Source organism: Protomyctophum parallelum, assembly GCF_964188405.1.
Source record: "Protomyctophum parallelum genome assembly, chromosome: 3".
NCBI classification, from domain to species: Eukaryota; Metazoa; Chordata; class Actinopteri; order Myctophiformes; family Myctophidae; genus Protomyctophum; species Protomyctophum parallelum.
In genome coordinates, this window is record NC_139698.1 from 53,031,144 (window position 1) to 53,050,348 (window position 19,205).

At 41.3% G+C, this 19,205-nt stretch overlaps 2 protein-coding genes across 4 annotated transcripts; one reads left to right on the forward strand and one right to left on the reverse strand.

The window, feature by feature from the left end:
* The first annotated feature begins 500 nt into the window (after nt 1–500).
* Nucleotides 501–13,887, forward strand: srsf10a (serine and arginine rich splicing factor 10a). 3 transcript variants are annotated; one of them, XM_083761086.1, is made up of 6 exons: nt 501–676; nt 2,110–2,223; nt 3,419–3,525; nt 3,853–4,024; nt 6,989–7,039; nt 10,050–13,887. In XM_083761086.1, exons 1-6 carry the CDS (start codon nt 612–614, stop codon nt 10,321–10,323), a joined length of 783 nt encoding a protein of 260 aa, XP_083617212.1. In that variant the 5' UTR covers nt 501–611; the 3' UTR covers nt 10,324–13,887. The 3 variants fall into 3 exon arrangements, with proteins under 3 accessions (XP_083617212.1, XP_083617210.1, XP_083617211.1); XM_083761084.1 differs by lacking the exon at nt 2,110–2,223 and adding an exon at nt 2,730–3,048 and having other exon boundaries at nt 546–676; nt 3,430–3,525; XM_083761085.1 differs by lacking the exon at nt 2,110–2,223 and adding an exon at nt 2,730–3,048 and having other exon boundaries at nt 546–676; nt 3,430–3,525; nt 10,056–13,887.
* On the reverse strand, nt 11,800–16,296 carry pnrc2 (proline-rich nuclear receptor coactivator 2). Its single transcript, XM_083761087.1, has 3 exons — nt 16,111–16,296; nt 15,207–15,419; nt 11,800–14,753 (listed from the first exon to the last, which is right to left on the reverse strand). Exon 3 carries the CDS (start codon nt 14,721–14,723, stop codon nt 14,241–14,243), a length of 483 nt encoding a protein of 160 aa, XP_083617213.1. The 5' UTR covers nt 14,724–14,753; nt 15,207–15,419; nt 16,111–16,296; the 3' UTR covers nt 11,800–14,240.
* Nucleotides 16,297–19,205: the final 2,909 nt, after the last annotated feature.

The following is a 19,205-nucleotide window of genomic DNA, read 5'->3' on the forward strand; positions in this document are numbered from 1 at the left end:
ATATCACACTCAGCCATTAATCTCGACAATTAGCAACAACACCACCTCTCCTCATCCTGTCGTCCCTTCACAATTAAAGTGTCTCCCCTTTATCTCCCAATGCTGCACATTTTACCCAGGTTATTAACATAAAATAGGTGTAACTTTACAATACATTGTGGGAGAGAGCAAGGCAGTGAGTGAGCGAGATAGAGAGAGCCAAGAGTGGCGGGGGTTGTGCTTGGAGGCCCCCCTGAGGGGCCTCCTATGATGATGGACATACCGGTAGTACTATAAATACCCTTTGTTTATTTTTTATTATTTAATTTTTTTTCACAGAATCAAAGGTTTTATGCCTTATGGTCATGACTCACCAGGATCCTGGATGGTGTGCACACACACACACACACACACGCACACACTATTTTCTATCCGCTGCAGCTAACTCACTCGTGGGTGTCACCGTTCTAGAGAGCATGCGCAATGGGACTTTCCGTGCAGTCCCTTGCACGTAGGCGAAGGAGGCAGAGGCACGGACGTGACCACGTAACGTCAGCCGCCGGTGGAGCTTTAGGGCCGAATATCTTGAACGTTGTGTAAAAAAATATAGAATTTTCGTTTCCCATAACAAAATGGCGAGGTACCTAAGACCTCCAAATACTTCTCTCTTCGTTAGGAACATCTCTGACGAATCCAGGTACGTCTGTTTGTACGCTGCTGCTTGCTTGACGTGACCAAGATGGCTAACGTTAGGAGGGAATCTGAGTAACCTCCACTGCACTGCTCCAGCCGTGAGCTGCTGTAGTGCTGCTGCTGCTGCGGGCGGAGGGGGGATTCACAATACAAGGATGTTGCGAGATGTGTGCACCGTCTGTCTGCTCTAAACACGAGCTAAACAAACCAACGGTTGAGGAAAAGAGTGTGCATTATTGTTGCAGTTTCTCTGCTGAAAAGGCACGTCAAGCGAAGACACAGGTCAATCAAAGTGAACTAAAATAAACAAAACGGCCGTTTGTTTTGATTAATGTAACCAAGGCACCAGGCCCTTCTCTTGTACACTGTCATGATGTCCATCGAACACCAGGCCCTGAAACATGACCGATGCTTGGTGATTATGAAATTGAAACTAATGTAATCTACTTAATATTAAACTAAATCGTACTAAAAACCCTAACGTTTCGTTTACACCCGTCTATAATTAAAGAATGCCGAGCCATCAACCGGTGTGTCCCCAAATAAACAGGCTCCTTGTGGGGGGGGTGCTTACTTTGTGGTGGGAGAGATAGGTGTTTAGCCTAAAACAATAATTGATTAGAAATTAGCTCTAGTCCATAGCCTTACTGCTCTTGCTGGCTATGGAACTGATTGGCTTCCTGCCTCGCATGAAATGCAGACCAGCCTCTGTAGCGAAAATAAAAATAATATTTTACATACTCACCAATACAAAGACGAGTTGTGTAATTAGAAAGCCTACTTTCCTTAGTGGATGCACTTTGAGCCCCCCACCACACGTGTAAATACACCAGAAAGGGATTTTGTTTTCACCAGGATTTTTTTTTAGTTACTCCACTGCGTCCTCTGCTGATATAGAGGGTATTAACCATAGACTGTATTTAATGTCGTTTATCGTCATTTAATCAAATACAACTTTTCTTTTCGGATGTATGGGCTGTCAAGGCCAGAAAGTAGTTTTTTGCCACTCAGTAGACGTTCCTGCATAACTTCCGGGTTTGATGATGATGTCACACACATACCCTCTATTGCCAAGAGAAGAAAACCCTCATGGAGAAGATTTTTCCTTCGGGTGAAAAAATAATCCCTTTCTGGCCAAAAAGTGCATTTATGCTTTCTAATTACACAACCCGTCTTTGTATTGGTGAGTAGGTAAAACTTTTTTTTAATTTTCGCGACAGAGGAGAGGCTGGTCTGCATTTATGCGAGCCCCGGAAGTCGACAGTAACATAGCTCTAAATGCGACGGCATTAGAGCTATATGGACCAGAGCTAATGATATATTATGGTCTTAAAAATAGATGCTGGCTTTAGCTTGTGTGTGGCCTACACACTGGGCTCTAGCGTAGTCTTATCTGCTCGCCAGCAGAATAAATGTCCTTATTTCATGACACTTTAGGCCAGAGGATATTCGCCGTGAGTTTGGTCGTTATGGGCCTATTGTAGATGTCTACATTCCACTTGACTTCTATACACGGCGACCAAGAGGATTTGCTTACATTCAATATCCTTTGTATTTTTCATGTTTCAGATGTTTTGACTTGAGTGATATTTCCCCCAACTGACTGTAAATGTTTTAACCCATTCTGACCTGAGATCAGATTCATACGAGTTTTCCACTGGACACACACTGGTCTGATTAACCCATTCTGACCTGAGATCAGATTCTAAAAATGTCAGTCGTTCTTCGATTTTTCAAAAAATAGCAGACCTACAAGCTCGTATCGCGCCACTCGGTGGCGCGATATGAGCTTGTAGATCTGCTATTTTTCAATAGCTAAAGCATAACATGATGCCAACACGAAAATGTGTGCCCGGTCAGAATGGGTTAAATAATAACCTTTTCTTTGCAGTGGATTATTTAGTACTCCGATGCAGAGTCAACATTATATGTATTTTATTTAACAAATGATTGGTCTATTGTATGGGATTTAATTTAATTTGTAATTTGTCACTTAGTATATTGTATGCAGGATTAAACATATTCCTAACTTAATATTTCTTCTGTTGTTGCCTTAGAAATGGTAAAGATACAGTTCTGGAGACCCCACACCAAAAGAAAAGAAAGTTGAAAGGCCGTGGTAGAGTAGAATCAAGCCAAAGACACCCAGGCACCAAGCAATAGTGGAATTGGAAAATAAAGAAAAGGCAAAAAGATGAAGATGCAAAGTGGAGGAAAGAGAGCATCCAGGCTTTCATTTGTCTACCAAAGGGAGGAAAAGCAAAGAGTTTATTGGGCAAAGACAAGCAGGAAACCTCGAGTTCTTCTGCCAAGCCAATAAAGAGCAAGCTGAAGGTCAAAGGTCAAGCATGTTAAAGGTAACGAGCCAAACTTTTTGTATCCTACCCAAACCACTTGATGGCTCACCATCTCAGTATTTGTCTTATGTGTCTTCAGTCCCAAATCACGAGTTGGCCTATTTGAATCAGTAATTGTAATCTGTAATTGTAGAAGTCATAATCTTCACAGTCAGTCTTTTTATTTTTTTTACTTCAAAATCATTTGTATACATTATATAATATATAAAAAATTTATTTTATTTTATTGAACACATCAGCTCCATGTATAGATCTTGTCAGAATGGAGCCACCAGCCTGTATAGTATGTATGTATTGTATGTGCACAGAATTTTGTTGTCCCCCTCCCCCCTAACCTCACCCGAAAAAAAGAGGGAAAAATCCCTGAGTAAGAAGCCTTAACAGTCCAGCACATTTGAAGACGTCCGGGATGCAGAAGATGCCCTTCACAACCTAGACCGCAAGTGGGTGTGCGGCCGCCAGATCGAGATCCAGTTTGCCCAGGGAGACCGCAAGAGTATGAACAGCCTTCATCCATGTTTCATATCCCAGCAACATTGCATTTAATCCATTTTGGCCTGACCTCGAAATTAAAAAGAAATCTTCTAAATCCTCCACGATTAAAAAAAAATGGCAGACCTACAAGCTCGTAGCGCGCCACTCGGTGGCGCAGCGCTATGAGCTTGTAGATCTGCTATTTTTCAATAGCTAAATTATAACATAATGTTTAAAACACCAAAAGGGGTTCCCGCCCCAAATGGGTTAACTCCAGCTAGATCACAGCCGCACACACAAGACTAGGTTAAAACAGGAAAATGTCCCCCCGTTGTCTTGTCCATTGTAGCCCCTAACCAGATGAAGACAAAGGAGCGCCACTCCCCTCGCAGTTTCTCCCGATACGACGACGGTGATCGAGATGATCGCCGGCGCCGCTCTCGCAGCCGCAGCTGCAACCGTCGCAGATCTCGCAGCCCCTCTTACGAGCGCCGCCCACGGAGGTCCGAGAGCCCCAGAGAGTGAGTTAATCCTTCAGCAAGTGCAACTTACGATGGCCATATTCAGATATGTTGTTGTGCCCCCCTAACCTTACCCGACCCCCTTAGATAGCATTTCTGTAGACTTGGATAGCAAAAGATTTATAGCATGTTATGTAGACAGCACTATAATTGCATTGTACGTAGCCATAGCACGTCATAGTACATATGTACAGCATAGTATAGTTTATATGTATAGTTTTCATTATATAGATATTCCACTGTTACGTTCTTAGCTTACGCATGTTTCATGATAAATGCTTTTTATGTGATTTTATGTGATGTATGATGCTTTTTTGTTCTTGCTTAATGTAAATCGCTCTGGATTAACACAAAAAATGCTGGAAACGTATCCATACGCTTTATTAATATCGAACGCCGTACGCGCGAAGCGTAACTATACGTTTTATACGTTTTTTTATTGCTTACTGTACATCAACGTCCTATGCTCCAGGACACCGAAGAAAATAATAGCGATCCTCTCCAGGAAGCTCCAATATGTGATCCGGGAGTAAAAAGCCCCTCCCTCCTGAAAAGAGGTCTGTCTGTGGCGAAGACGCTCCCTCTTCCAATGCCTCCATTACACGTATGGGTCTGCACGGCAACGGCATAGACCAACGCAGATGTCAGGGCATCTAAAATGGAGTTACCCATACTCTAGTAGTAGTCTAGTGTCTGTGAATACACTCGATTCCCCCTCCCCTCCTGTTTCTACATGGTTTCTCCCGAGGAATCTTTGTGGGGGGAGTAACTTCTGCCCAGATTGCATTGCAGTTTGAGTTCCCCCCCCACTGGCCCCAGGCCACACTGCGCCTTGCAATCGCCTTGCACCGCTCTCTCATTCTCGGAAAAAGATATAACGCAGTCGTGTCGATTTGCCCTCTGCCAGTATATAAACCAAGAATAATCTTCAACGATCGCCATTTCATAACGTTTTCAACACGCACACGGCACACGCCATGATCAACTAACTGCCTGGCTACGTCTTCAGTCTTCACCAGCCATCGCTATCCGTTGTGTGCATCGCCGTCGCGTCTTCACTTTGTTTGTTTGTGCAAAGAAGCACGATCAGCGATGGAAAAGAGCTTTATATCCACGGCAGATAAGTAATGACGTATTATCGAAGGACCGCCATGATCAACTTACTGCCTACGTCTTCGTCAGCCAATGCAGCCATCATCGCTATCCGTTGTGTGATTGTGGATGTAGGCTATATCCACGGTATCGAGAGAGACGCCCGGCTGTGATATAGGTCTTATCACTGCAATTATAATGAATAAAAAGGCTACAATCACACAACGGATAGCGATGGCTGCATTGGCTGGTGACAACGTAGCCTCGGTCCCAGGCAGTTAGTTGATCATGGCGGTCCCTCGATAATACGTCATTACTTATCTGCCGTGGATATAAAGCTCTTTTCCATCGCTGATCGTGCTTCTTTGCACAAACAAACAAAGTGAAGACGCGATGGCGTTGTCCAACAACGCGGCCAGTTATTTGATCATCTCTCTCTCCTGTGCTTCTTTCCTCAAACATGTCCAGACATGTCAACCTCAACCACTAAACTCACCGATCCAGTAACGCATCTCACCGTTATACTATCGTTCTGAAGGCAGATATAAAAATAAACATAAATAAATTATTGTCATATACATACTACACACTGAATGAAAGCCCTAATTGTCTACTTTTAGGAGGAAAACAAATACATAATATTGATCCCATGTACAGTTTGTCAGTAGGTTGAATGCAGTTGTTCAGGTCCAACTATTATTCACAAAATAAGGCCTATAGCGACATGTACATATTATATACTGTATGAAACAGAAGACCCTCTGCTTTCATAAGAAAAAAACTAATACTGTAATAATAATAAAAATCACACCCCTGTGAAGTGAGCATTTCCTCATGAAGTTATCATAGCGAGTTATAAAGGTTTAAAGTCACAGAGATTGACAGGCAGATATAAACATAAATAAATTATTATCATATACATACTACACACTGAATGAAAGCCCTGAATGTCTACTTTTAGGAGGAAAACAAATATACAAATATATTCAAATATAGTTTGTCAGTAATTGGCTATTGAATGCAGCTTGCGCCCACCAGAGAGGATTTCAGAAAATGCATGGACCAGAAGAACTATTATTCACAAAATAAGGCCTATAGCGACATGTACATACTATATACCGTATGAAACAGAAGACTCTCTGCTTAATAATAATGAAAATCACACCCCTGTGAAGTGAGCAGTGCAATGTTGCGCAACATTGCACTGCTCACTTCACAGGGGTGTGATTTTAATTATTATTACAGTAGAAGTATTTTTCTTATGAAAGCAGAGAGTCTTCTGTTTCATACGGTATATAGTATGTACATGTCGCTATAGGCCTTATTTTGTGAATAATAGTTCTTCTGGTCCATGCATTTTCTGAAATCCTCTCTGGTGGGCGCAAGCTGCATTCAATAGCCAATTACTGACAAACTATACATGGGACCATGTGTATTTGTTTTCCTCCTAAAAGTAGACATTCAGGGCTTTCATTCAGTGTGTAGTATGTATATGATATTATTTGTGTTCATTTTTATATCTGTCTGTCAATGTCTGTCAACTTCAACCTTCCATATCTCTGCTGTTTTTTCAAAAGAGCAGCGTGCTGCGAAAAGCAGGTGTTAGAAAAAGGTCAATATCTCCAGAATGGAAGATGGTAGAATCATAATTTTTTTTTTAAATTGAAGTGGACTAGTTTGGCTTCCTTTTGATTTATGCGGTGTGATTCTCGCTATAAGAGGCCCCTCGCTGTGGGCCCCGAAAAAGTTCAGAAGTCCCAATGTTAATCGCTCAGCACCACCAAGCCTGAGCAAATAGAAAACTCTAGCAATCAATGTGTTAAGAGCGTCTGCTAAATGCCTAAATTGTAATTGTCCTTGTTTTTTCTGCAGCTCTCGATCCTATGGACGGAACAGACGCAGCAGAAGCCACGATAATGACAGGTGGGCTAATAACAAAGAGATTTTAGTTTTGCTCTTTAAAAAAAATATTTCACAAATCGCAAAAATAACCAATATTTTAGATGTGACACCAGCGTACAATGAAGTATAGTTTCCAGCAACGTCTCGTCATGGAGAGCCCCCTCTCTCTGATCTCCGCCCCCTCGCCGTGTTGTGGGGCAAACTGAACCACAGCTGAACGTTGGGAATGACAATTCACACGCTTTGCGTTTGTAAAATTACTCATTTGCCGACTAAAGATTGAACGGAGAACTAATGGAAAGACGAGGCTTGCACTCAACATACGTACAAGCTATTAGGAAGAGAGCTTTATCTCTGCAAAACCGGGGATATTATATTCAATTAAAATAGAAACCTCATAGATTATATAATATAAATGTGTATGTGGCTTAATTAAATGACCAGTGCTTGGCTGTTATGCATTCACCGTTCTGTGCGCCGTCAGCGCCGGCACATTACCGGCACATTAGCTGATACTTGATTGTTCGATAGAAAGTCCAGACAATAAAATCCTCCCTTCTAAAGTCCTTCTGTTATGGCACAAGTATGAACCGAGCAAATCTACACCATTAACTAATTTACTGCCACTAAATGTGTGGCGGTCAGACACTACTGGTGTGGTGTCTGAATTGTCTACCCCAGGACCACCACACATTGATTTTCTATTGGAAACCCCTTTATTTTGAAAGCCGGTTTCACTCGGAAACCGAGAGTCAGGAAGTGAATAATCATGTAACAGGTCCTGTGAATGTTATTTAATTCACCCAACACATTTTGTAACCGGGGATCGTATCATTTAGACTTTAGAGAATAAATAAATCAAGCTTGTTTTGATCCAAAAAGAAGAAAAAACTGCGTTCCCATACCCAGTGGAATTTTCACTTCTGTTTTTTGGGTTTATTTCATCAGATGCAGAAGACACATTTGTGCAAATGTGACAATTACATTTTTTTTTACAAACACAACCTGATGGCTAATTAATGGGGAAATAGTACACACTTTGTCGATTTAGTTTGTTACTAAAAAGGACAATACCATGACAAATTAGAGGTAGACAGAGGTTGACCGTCCTAAACCAACAAGGAACCATGGCGAAATCACCGACCAGCCGCATATACAGTGGCCGTTCAGAACCCAACATTGTTTTTATGAAGCATTTTGTTGATGGAAGTAGAACATATGTAACTTACTACAATCATTACGTCTTGATGGTACTGATATGGTGATGCTTTGCTATCACACTTACATTCCATGACAGAATCAGAATCCTCTTAACCCATTCTGACCTGAGATCAGATTCATACGAGGTTTCCACTGGACACACACTGGTCTGATTGACCCATTCTGACCCGAGATCAGATTCTAAAAATGTCAGTCATTCTTCGATTTTTCAAAAATAGCAGACCTACAAGCTCGTAGCGCGCCACTCGGTGGCGCGCTATGAGCTTGTAGATCTGCTATTTTTCAATAGCTAAAGCACGACATGATGCTAACACCAAAATGCGTTCCCGTTCAGAATGGGTTAATTGTCACATCACAGGTTTACAGGTGTATACTGTATATGTGGGTTAAATTTGTTTTTGTGTAAGCTCCATCATTGTCTCCAGCCAGGCTAAAGGAAATGGTACACAACCTGCAAACTGAGAAATTGAGATGCCAATCCTAGCCAGTCAGGATTGAATATGAAATATCAGACAAATCTGTGTTGATCACATGACTATAGACAGAGATAATGTGTACCGATTTGTGTGATGTTTGGACAAAATCTGTAGTTGTAATATAAAATAAATTGTTGTGCAAACATTGGCCTCCTGGAGGCGCTATGAAGGGCTCATGTGAAAAATGCAGGGCCTTGGTTTGCACGCAGATTGGTCCAGCTAGAAAAAAAAAGTTATAGAAAAAGTTATAGAAAAAAAAACACGAATTGGGCTATTGTAACACCACCATGAGAATGATTTGAAAATGTTGGGTGTGGGAGTGTGCACAGTTTCACATCGATCGGGGGTAACGGTTCCGGATATTTGTTGCTTGCGGATGGACGGGCGTAGAGTATCAAAGTCGGTTTAGATATGTTAAAGGTATATACAGTGATTTCACTCAAAAAACCTTAGGTTTCGTTTTTGGCTGTGGGACCCAGCCTTTCGTCCAATCAGGATAGAGAGTCAAAAACGAAACCTAAGGTTTTTTGACCCCCAGGGGTTAACTGGGGACAGGGTGGAACTCCTTATATGGCCAGCACACTCTATAGTAGGGAGGATTATCACAACAAAACAAAAAAATAAGTGATATTTGAATTAAGTGAAATCACTGAATATACCTTTAAGATGCACCCTATAAGATGAAAATGTATCATTAGCTGCCCATTGACTGCATACACTTTTCACTCTAGTCACTCAGTATCTTCTTGTTTTGTGTTATAGCACTAAGACAGTGCATCCTTTTTATTTATTTTTTACCCAGCCGTCAAATAATAACTTCATTTTTAACATGCAACAAATAAGCAATCACATTTTTAAGGTGTTAATCCATCTAACTATATACCGGTATATAATATATGTTAGAAATAATATAATATAGCTGTTATAGTTTTGGCCTTTTGGGTTGCATGAAATGTCCTTGAAGATTATCTTTTGAAAAGAATGGGACATCTCTCCTCTGTGCCAATGTCAGAGTTAAATTAAATTCCTGTACAACCTCTGTGCTTTGTTATATATTAACTGATGCTAATCTGTACTTCCTATAGACATTAATTTGGGGGTTAATTTATTTGCGTAACAGCAGGTACATCTACTGTAAAATGTACTTCATGCTTGCACACAGAAACACATTCCAAAATCAGACACAGAGTTAATGTTAATTACCTTGATAATAACAATCGCATTGTAGTTGCCTTGCTGCATTTACCCATCTATGACGCATTCAATTATTCCATGTGAAAAGGGGAAATTCCTTTTACCATACCAGTTTGGCTCCATGTTGTTTTTCCTGCTAGGTACAGAGGCCCTCCCCGTGACCACAACAGGACGCACCACGGCCCAGGATCCCGTAGTCGCTCAGCCTCTCACTCCCCATCCCCTGCCAGATCTAGACCCAAAGGCAGAAAAAGCCAGTCCCGGTCCCCAAGCCCAGCTGAAGACTTTCATCCTGCATCCAGCTCCCATAAGCAGAACTTGGGACGCTCACCATCACGTTCCTACTCCAGGTCTCCGTCCCGGTCTCGATCTCGCTCACGGTCGTGGGCTGGCCGCAAGTCTGGCGGCCATTGAACCCCACACTTCCAAAGTCCTGTCGTTCTTTATCTAAAGGATGTTTTGAGTATGGTTTCAGGTTTCAAATGTTCATGCCCACCATTGTTAATTGCTAGTTAATTGCTATCAGTGGTTCCCAAAGTTTTTCATGTCAAGGACCCCCAAATTGACACCAATTGGCCCGTGGACCAACATTTGAAAATATATGCCAGGGAGTCGGGGACCCCCATAAGAGAACATTTGTACGGCTCTAGCAGTGATTATCAACCTGTTTCGTTTCAAGGACCCAGTTTGATATGCATATTAGTCTACAGACCCCAATTTGATGGCATTTCTATTTTCTATCTCTGGGACCCCAATTTATATTGCAAAATCAATGTTAATTTAACTCTGTACAAATGGAACCAGATGGACCCTCGGGAGTTACAGTCCCATAAGGGTCAATTTGGTTCCAAACTATCATTTAGCTGGGGACCCCCTGGAATCCTCAAGGACCCCTTTTGGAACCACTGGCTTATATCACCATGAAACATTCTGCACGGCACAAGAGAAAAGAAAGTCCTGGTATTTCCGTTAATGTGTATAGTTAATTATATGTTGGATATAATGCAAGCTCCCGGGAGTGTTCTTGATAGGTTGTTCGCTATATCTGGTGACTTACGTACTGTGGATTTAGCTTATAGTTTCAAAGATGGTTCAGTTTAACTTTGCCAATTTAATGTTGAGTTAAGTTAACTTAAATCTACTCCCATTTTATTCAATATTATACATAGCAGCATTAAAATTTTCTCTTTGTTTTAGTTATTTCTCCAATGGAAAGAATAAGAACTAAAAATAGGAAAAAGATTCCACGTTTAGGTTACCATGTTATATACTGTTGTATGTTATTAGACCATTCAGTCAGATGTAATTTACCATCGTTTACTAATTTCTGCAATTAGTAAGGAATGGATTGCATTGTATGCAATGTAGCCTGATGTCTTTGGTTTGTTACAGAAATCTGTATGCGGTATTCTTTCTATTGCCCATTTTTGTATTTTGTTACATGTAGTCCATATATTCAAAATAGGCTGCTTTATTTCCTTATGTATGTACTAAATTAATTGACTCCCAAGTGTTCCTTAGTACTCTTATCTGTATTTTAGTGGTGTTATTCCATTGAAGCGTCAATAAATGGATGCATTTGTATTTTTCATTTGCTGAGAACAGAAAACATTACCATCTCAAGCTGCATATTATGGATCGTTGACGTAAAAGAGCTCAGAGCGACACACCTGAAGTAAAGATCTGGGTACGCATCAATGGTGAATTATGCTGTGTACAATGGATATGTAAAGATAATTACATTTAACCGCTTTGGAATTTTGTGAAGTAAACTGACCTGGTGAAACTCAAATAAATATAACAGTGATGTACTTTTTTGTGGTGTGGTCTGCACTTATATGAATCTATATGCATCAAGAACATGATAATACAGACAACCAGACAAAGGTGGGGGGAAGGGGAGGGGTTTATTTTTTTTTTAGCTTATTTTTGTCTTTACCAATTTAAACAGCATCTTAACATTTTTGAAGATCTAATTAGTACCAATTCTGTGGACATGGAATCATTTTTTCATTATTCATATTCGGTGACATTAACAAGTGGGACAAATTAACAGCCAATTTTGTTACAATTTTAGAATGAGGAGACTTTTGCATGCATGATCATTTACAAAACAATAGAAAACAGTTTTTTTTTTTACATAAAATAGTTGGGAAAACAGTTCATAAAAATAAATGGTCCAAAATCAGGTGGCAGTTGGCGGAAGAACAACTGAGAACTGAAGCTGGGTTTCAGGTGGCTATGTGTGTTTGGTCAATGAGTAAGAGCTCTACCCAATGAAGAGGGGGAAAAGGAAGGGGAAAAACTCAAAATGAGTCTGATAAGTTCTTTTTCAGAGTGAGATTCAACATAGGCACAATCAGGCTTTGTTAAACTTGTCAAGTGGTTGATCATAAAAAAAGCAAGCTTACATAATGTAAGCACAATAAAAAATACATCCAAACAATTCATACATACAGAAGCCTCCTCCAAGGTCCAATTAAAGATTCGTTTTTTTGTTTTTTTTCTAAAAAATGTGCACTTACAGCATCTTTTCACCCTACACTGTTCATAATACAAAATAATAAAAACATTATGTGCAAGATCACTGGCAAGATTACACAGTGCAGGGGTATTGACAAATGCTATATGCAGATATTTCTTTTCTTTAACAAAAATATTCTTCAGCATTTGAAGTTAAGACATGTCCATAGCATGTCGTGTACATTCAGTGTTATTACTAAAAATACTTTGTCAAGCAGGCCTTCAAATTGTCCTGCAAAATGTACATATGCTACAGTATTTTAATACATTTCTTTATATACATGGCTCTTAACATATTTTCAAGCACTCATACTTTGTTTTGTCATTTCTAAGCTGGCAATTACAGCTCCCATTCTGCAAAGGAAAAAAAATAGACAGCCTCAATAGAGGTTTGGTAAAATAAAAATAAAGACACTATAGATAGTCGATAACGCACCCACCATTAAGAGCGAAAAACAGCTTTTCAGCCTGTAACTCAAGACAACAAGTGCAAGAGGATAAATGGGGTGCAGGAGGCAGTGAGTGTCTGGAGATTGTTGGGATGGCCAACCCTTGAGACCCATGTATATTATGTAAACACCCGCACTGGCCTTGCGCCTTACATTGTTGAGACCCTTGGGCCACATCATGCACTTCAACCAACCCTGCCTTCCCCACTGGAAAGAAGGCCTCACAGCAAACAGGACCATGACATGAGCTAAAGGTAGAGTGAAATTGGTGCAGTCACATCACCACCTGTCTGGTCCTCTTCCGCATTGTTTGCCATGTGGCGTTTCGACTGAGGGGGCTAACAGCACTGATTTGAAATTGGGATGTGACCCCAGGGACTCACATCCAATTCGCCACTCGGCCAACGTGGTCGATATGGCACTAGTGACCACGCCGGTTAGGCAAAGAGGAGGTGGCAAAAACACAGCTAAAGACATTGCTTTGGTTAAGTGCGACAGACTCATACACCTTTCGACTACAACACAAATGGACTTAAACACAAGTAACGCTATGATAGAGAACTGCGGGCCTTAGACAAGCCCAACTCCCATAGTGCAGTGCGCACAGCGCTATAAAAAAGGTACAGGAGTTGAGAGTCCAAGGTCCGTGTGCCATGGTCTCATATTACCCTTCAGTTTTTTTGAGGTTATGCTTGTGACCTGTATTCGCGACAGCTGATTCCTCTCCAGAAATATATCTCTGGTTTCCCTGCAGAATTGCAGGCGAGTGGCTTTTACATCCCAGATAAAACAAATAATAATATATTGGGCCCCAAATAAAAGAAATAAAAATGCTACAAATGTGAATGTGCTTTAGCACCAGATGCTTTAGAGGTGAGGTCCAAAAAGGATTAGCATAACCTATGTCCTATGTCAATGGAAAAGCATATCTGTCCACAGAAATGGACCGTAAAAGAGATTGAGCTCTACTGCTTACTACAATACCTTGCCATACCTGCTATTTTGGGAAGAAAAGCTCACTCGACCTGCTATAATGGCCAACATAAAAACAGCAAAACAAAATAACAGAGCGCAAAAGTACAAAGGATATCCAGTTCGTCGTCAGTTACAGAAACTGTCTCGACTGAGAGCATCTTCCCCACCAGCAAGGCTACAGTTCTGCAATATTTGAAACTTTAAAAAAAATGGTTGTGGACATTTGCAGTGGAATACTGCAAATGCCACCCAAGAGAACAAGCTAAAAATGTACTAAAAGAAGTACAGCACTGAGGCGTTCCTGGTGGGTCTAAATACTGTCAGAGGAGTCGTAGTTCATGCATTGTTTTCTTTTTTCATAAAGGGCAAGTGCGGGGGTCCGTCTCAGGCCTGCACTTTGAGCAGGCTCTTCAACTGGAAGGTCATCATCTCCCTGTTATCACAGGAGGCTAGGGCGAAGGGCACCCAATGGCTAGGGGGCTTGGGCAGCACGCTGGGCGACGGTGGCTCGCTGAACTTTGCTCCTGCATAGCTCGGGCAGTCCTGCGCGGCCAAGAGGAGGTTGTTGAGATGGGAAACTGCGCCCTCCCAGTTCTGGTCATAGTTGGTAAAACGGACTGAAGCGTTTTTCTTCTCAGCGGCCGCGGCCTGCCGGGCCTCTGGAGACCAGGGGTAGGCTGTGCCCTTGTCGCTCCTGCGGTGGCCATGGTGGTGGATGTGAAGGCCCCCCACTACTCCTGCGGATGCTGCTGCTGCAATGTTTTGATCACGACCTCTTTGCTTGACCCGGCCCAGCTGGTGGTTCTTCTTGGGCAACAGGCGCTCAGGGTGGGACACTGGAATGTTGTACCTCTCTCCACCTCCCATGCTGCTATTCCACTGTGTCACAAGTGTCACCTGAACAATGAGATAATAATGTTATGTCACCATCTATGAAGTGCACAAAAGTCTGTATGCACTCCTATCCACTGTATCCAGTGCAGCACACGTCAACCTTTGTCCCTACTATTTGCACTCATGCACACAGCAAATACAAAGTTGTACACTATTTAACCTATAAGATATCAGCTATGACACATACACAAATAAATTGCACAGGTTATATACATATACGCATATACGTATATATGACTGTGTGTGTATATAGACTATACTGTAAATAAAATCTATCTATCAATCAAACAACAATAAACTCTAGTAGTAGCAGGTCACATGATAAACCTGGCGGGCATAACAACAACAACAAAAACTGCAAAGGCTTATGCTGCCTGCAGCCTACGTGCAGCGCAGACTAGACAGCGAGCCGCCCATCCCCCACCCAGCCAAGCGAAAACAGCAGCTTCCACTCACCTCTTTGTTGTTGTAAAGTTGACTGCGCAGCAGCTTAATCTCTCCCTTCCAGCAGATCTCCAGGTCCTCGAAGTAGTCTTCGGTCTACTTCTCGCTGCACGTTTGTGTCCAGCAAGTTCTGAAGTGTTCATGTGCCAATGATGAGCGATGTTTACCCGTGATGCCGAGCTGAACATTAATTCACCTCGACGCTCCAAGAAGCCGATGGCCTACCTACAGGGTTGAAAATAACAATGGTTTAGCTAACTGTGAAATGTAAAGGTTGATACATTGGGGCTAGTGTATCTGCTAATTTTGTTCATTCGGTAAAAAAAATGATATATTTATTTGTATTATTCATTTTTATCGTTATATATAAAATATACGCAATCGTATCGTTCTGGCATTATAAAGACTGAAAATAATAAGGGAAATAATAAAATACACGAAGATGAACAAAGACACGAATACAGCAGGGACGCTCACACAATGAATTACCAAGTGCGTCATCGCACAAAGATTGAAACACAACATGCCAGGTCTGGATATTGCAGTACCACATTATTACAACTATCATTATTAACAAAAAAAAACGACAGAACACCTCCATTTGGTCGATGATCACAATAATAACACAATAATAAACGTTACATAAAGCGACTAATCCAACTGTGTGTGAGCCTGCCCTCGGCTTTGTCCCGAGGAAAAACAAAGACATCGTAATAACCGAGGTATTCACTGGTTGTGATGAGCCAAAAACGTATATTTTGTTGGTGGATTCCTTTAAATCCATTACCCACATACTATATGAATGAGTACGTGACTGTTTTACAATAGTGTCTCACATTACGGTCTGGCACCATAACAAAGAAAAGGACGGTGACAATATGGCGACGGACGGAGGCTCCAAATAAAATAAACTTACCGAATCCTTCAGGCTTTGGTTGGTGAAAGCCTCTTCGTCATAGAATGGTCAAATTGAACCTCAGAAATCTCAACGGTGGATGATGTTGAATTTATAGCAGCAACGCTATATTTCCTACCAATTTTCGAGAAACCTTTGGCTTTTCCTACGGCGTTGTACAGTTGTTGTGTAACGTCAAATCTCCCTTCCGACTCCAATTGCGAACAAAATGGACCCTACAGAGGCGCTATGTAGCCGAGACCTGACCAATCACGCATCAGCTCGGAGCGCAGCGACCAATCCGCGAGCTCTAGTCGGACGCCATCCATGCCTGTTGCCAGACGGGTGACGTCAATGCCCTCAGTCCTAATTCGTGCATCGCCACGCGACGGTGTCGCGCGGAATATAATAGCAGATCTGTAAAACTCACACTGGGGGTCTCGTCCTTAGTCGCGAAATGGGATGCAAGTTTGTAGAGTTGTAGATCGTCTGTCATTTGCGCGCGGCACCGTCGTACGGCGAAACGCTTTCCCTTCCTTTGTTGGGGGTATTTCCTGAGAGAAGTGAGAAAATAACAAAAATTACCCGCCCCGCCCCCCTCGCTGCGAACTTTAGAATCGACAACAACACTGCCCTTATAAAACGTATGTTATGGACAACTTGTCCATAACATACGTTTTTATAAGGGCAGTGTATTCAGGACAAGCCAATAATAGACACAGCTCTGTGTACGTAATCTATACATTATCCGCCGTGTTTGCACCGCACCGCTACTGATTAGACATTTGACACTCAACACTCAGTCACTCAACCCATAGGCTTAGCCTAGGAGAAAGGAAAAGGAACGGAAAGGAGGAGAAAGGAACAGCCTCAGGGCACCGCGACCGCAAGCAACGTGCCTGTCATGATGACCTGACGAAAATGTTATAAAAAAACTGTCCCAAGATTGCTCCAGTGCAATCCTTCTACCTTCGATTGATTGATCGATTGAAATATGTATTAACAGTTTGCAGAATTACAGTACAATTCAAGCACAACTCAATACAAAGACTGTTAACTGTGAGTGGACGACCCAATAAAGCATTACACTTGTTTACAAGAGGGTCCACCTTGTTCAATTCATCAAAACATTTAGAGACGTACAAATATACACTTCTAAGTTCTGGTCCTAGTGCATTGGCTTGCTGCAACATGCTGCATAGTGCATAGATAGTCTTATCTATGTTTTTGTTTTCTGATCTGACCTAGTGACCTCTGTCATAGAGGTCAGGTCAGAAAACAAAAACAACAAGCCCCTCTGCTCTATAACTGTAGCAGGGGGCACACTTGTAAAGATTTGGCTTTTGGTGACTAGTTTTTGCATTTTGGTGTGGTGTATGGGTATATAGTTTTCAAGATGGCGTCCACGGTGGCTAAAATGAGCTAAAATGCCTATAAACTGGGATTTGTAAAAAATCATAACAATTATGCACTTCGTAAATACTTTTTGAATTTTGGCATGGTGTTAATCGTGTTATAGGTATATGGGCATAAGGTTTTCAAAAACCATTGCAAACTAATTGGGCTTTCCCCCTAGTGGTCGGTTTGCAATGAAACCACTATTAGATATGTGAGTATATGGTTGGAACCCCAAGGCCGGGAGCTAAAATGCCTATGTGATTAATGTTAGGTATGGTCATACGGTTTTCAAAAATCATAGCAAATCTGGCTCGCCCCTAGTGGTCGGTTTGCAACTTTGGAATGAAAAAGGGCATTTTAAGCTCCCCTGCAGTAGCCATCGTGGACGTCATCTTGAAAACGATGCCTTTCAAAAATCTCTTCTATCAATTATTTTGGTTTTCAACCAAACCTATATGTATCCAATATTTGAGTCTGTGCAAACAGACCACTATAGGGAGCACGCCCAACGCGTTTGCACAGCTTTTTGAAAACCTTATAGGCTACCCATACCTAACACCACACCAAAATTCAGAAACTAGTCACCAAAAGTCCGCCCCCTGCTACTATAATAATAACAATAAAAACTCTATCTATTAATTTAAATACATTCCTCATTTGCTTGGACAGACAAATTTATAAAACGTGGGATTAGTCTATCTAGTGTTTTTTGCAGTGCTTGCAGTGTTTTTCTTTTGTTCTTCTCCAATTGGCCAATCTATCCCAGTGAGTTTCGCATGATCATCCAGGGCCAGGTGACCAGACCCCTGCTGGCTTTGTTTGACTGTATAACAATAAAAACAGTGGTCACTGTGTGGACACGACAGTAATGTGTGAAGTCTCTTGATAGGGGGCACATTTATTGATCTGCCCTCCCTTTATCCTTCCTTACACTACATTTTAGTATAAGCTATATCCTGTTTGTTGATCATTGTATTCTCTAGACGGTGGGAGTTTTTTTTCTTAAAGTCACCATGTTCCTATCAAGGTCATGTTGACTTGGAAAATAACATTGATTTTTTTTATTTGGGACACATTGCCATTGGCAAAAAGCGAGACAAATATTTATTGTAGTTGTGGCTTGATATTGCAAATAGTGTAAATTCAGTTAATGACAGGGATCTAACCCCTACTGTATATAATTCTGCATCTTAAACCAAAATTACGTATGTACCTATACGTGGACGTTTTTATTTAATTTGTTGTGCCTTGTTATTTTTCTTTCTCTGTGCAATAAACTACATGATATTGATCCAATTCGGCATGTGTAATCACTAATCATGTTATAACACTTTTATACAATGTGATGTCATTGCATAAAAGCACTGTTGCCAATGTGTTACACTGTTTCTGTTATGACTACCTGTTTTTTGTGTGTCATTTGTTTTGAGAAATGCCCCTGTGCCTGCAGAAATCTGTGTGAAGTGAACTGTTTGGTCTGGTGCCGGTATCAGCTATAGCCTACTTGTTTTTTCAAGGATTAGTAACAGGCCTAACTATCAACATTCAACTTATTCCCTTCTGGGAAACAACAAAAACGATGGAGCTTACACCAAAATTAATTTCACTTGACACCTTTAAAACAACTATCTGGAACCCATTGCTGAGCTGAATCTGTCTTGAGAAACCAGTAATGACAACGTACTCTCAGGAGGCCTACAATATCTCTGTGATTTTAG

Coding starts and splice junctions, on each gene's coding strand:
- srsf10a (XM_083761086.1), top strand. CDS start 612: ATGGCGAGGTACCTAAGACCTCCAAATACTTCTCTCTTCGTTAGGAAC. Junction 677..2,109: donor AACATCTCTGACGAATCCAG/GTACGTCTGTTT, acceptor ATGACACTTTAG/GCCAGAGGATATTCGCCGTG. Junction 3,526..3,852: donor TGCCCAGGGAGACCGCAAGA/GTATGAACAGCC, acceptor TGTCCATTGTAG/CCCCTAACCAGATGAAGACA.
- pnrc2 (XM_083761087.1), bottom strand. CDS start 14,723: ATGGGAGGTGGAGAGAGGTACAACATTCCAGTGTCCCACCCTGAGCGC.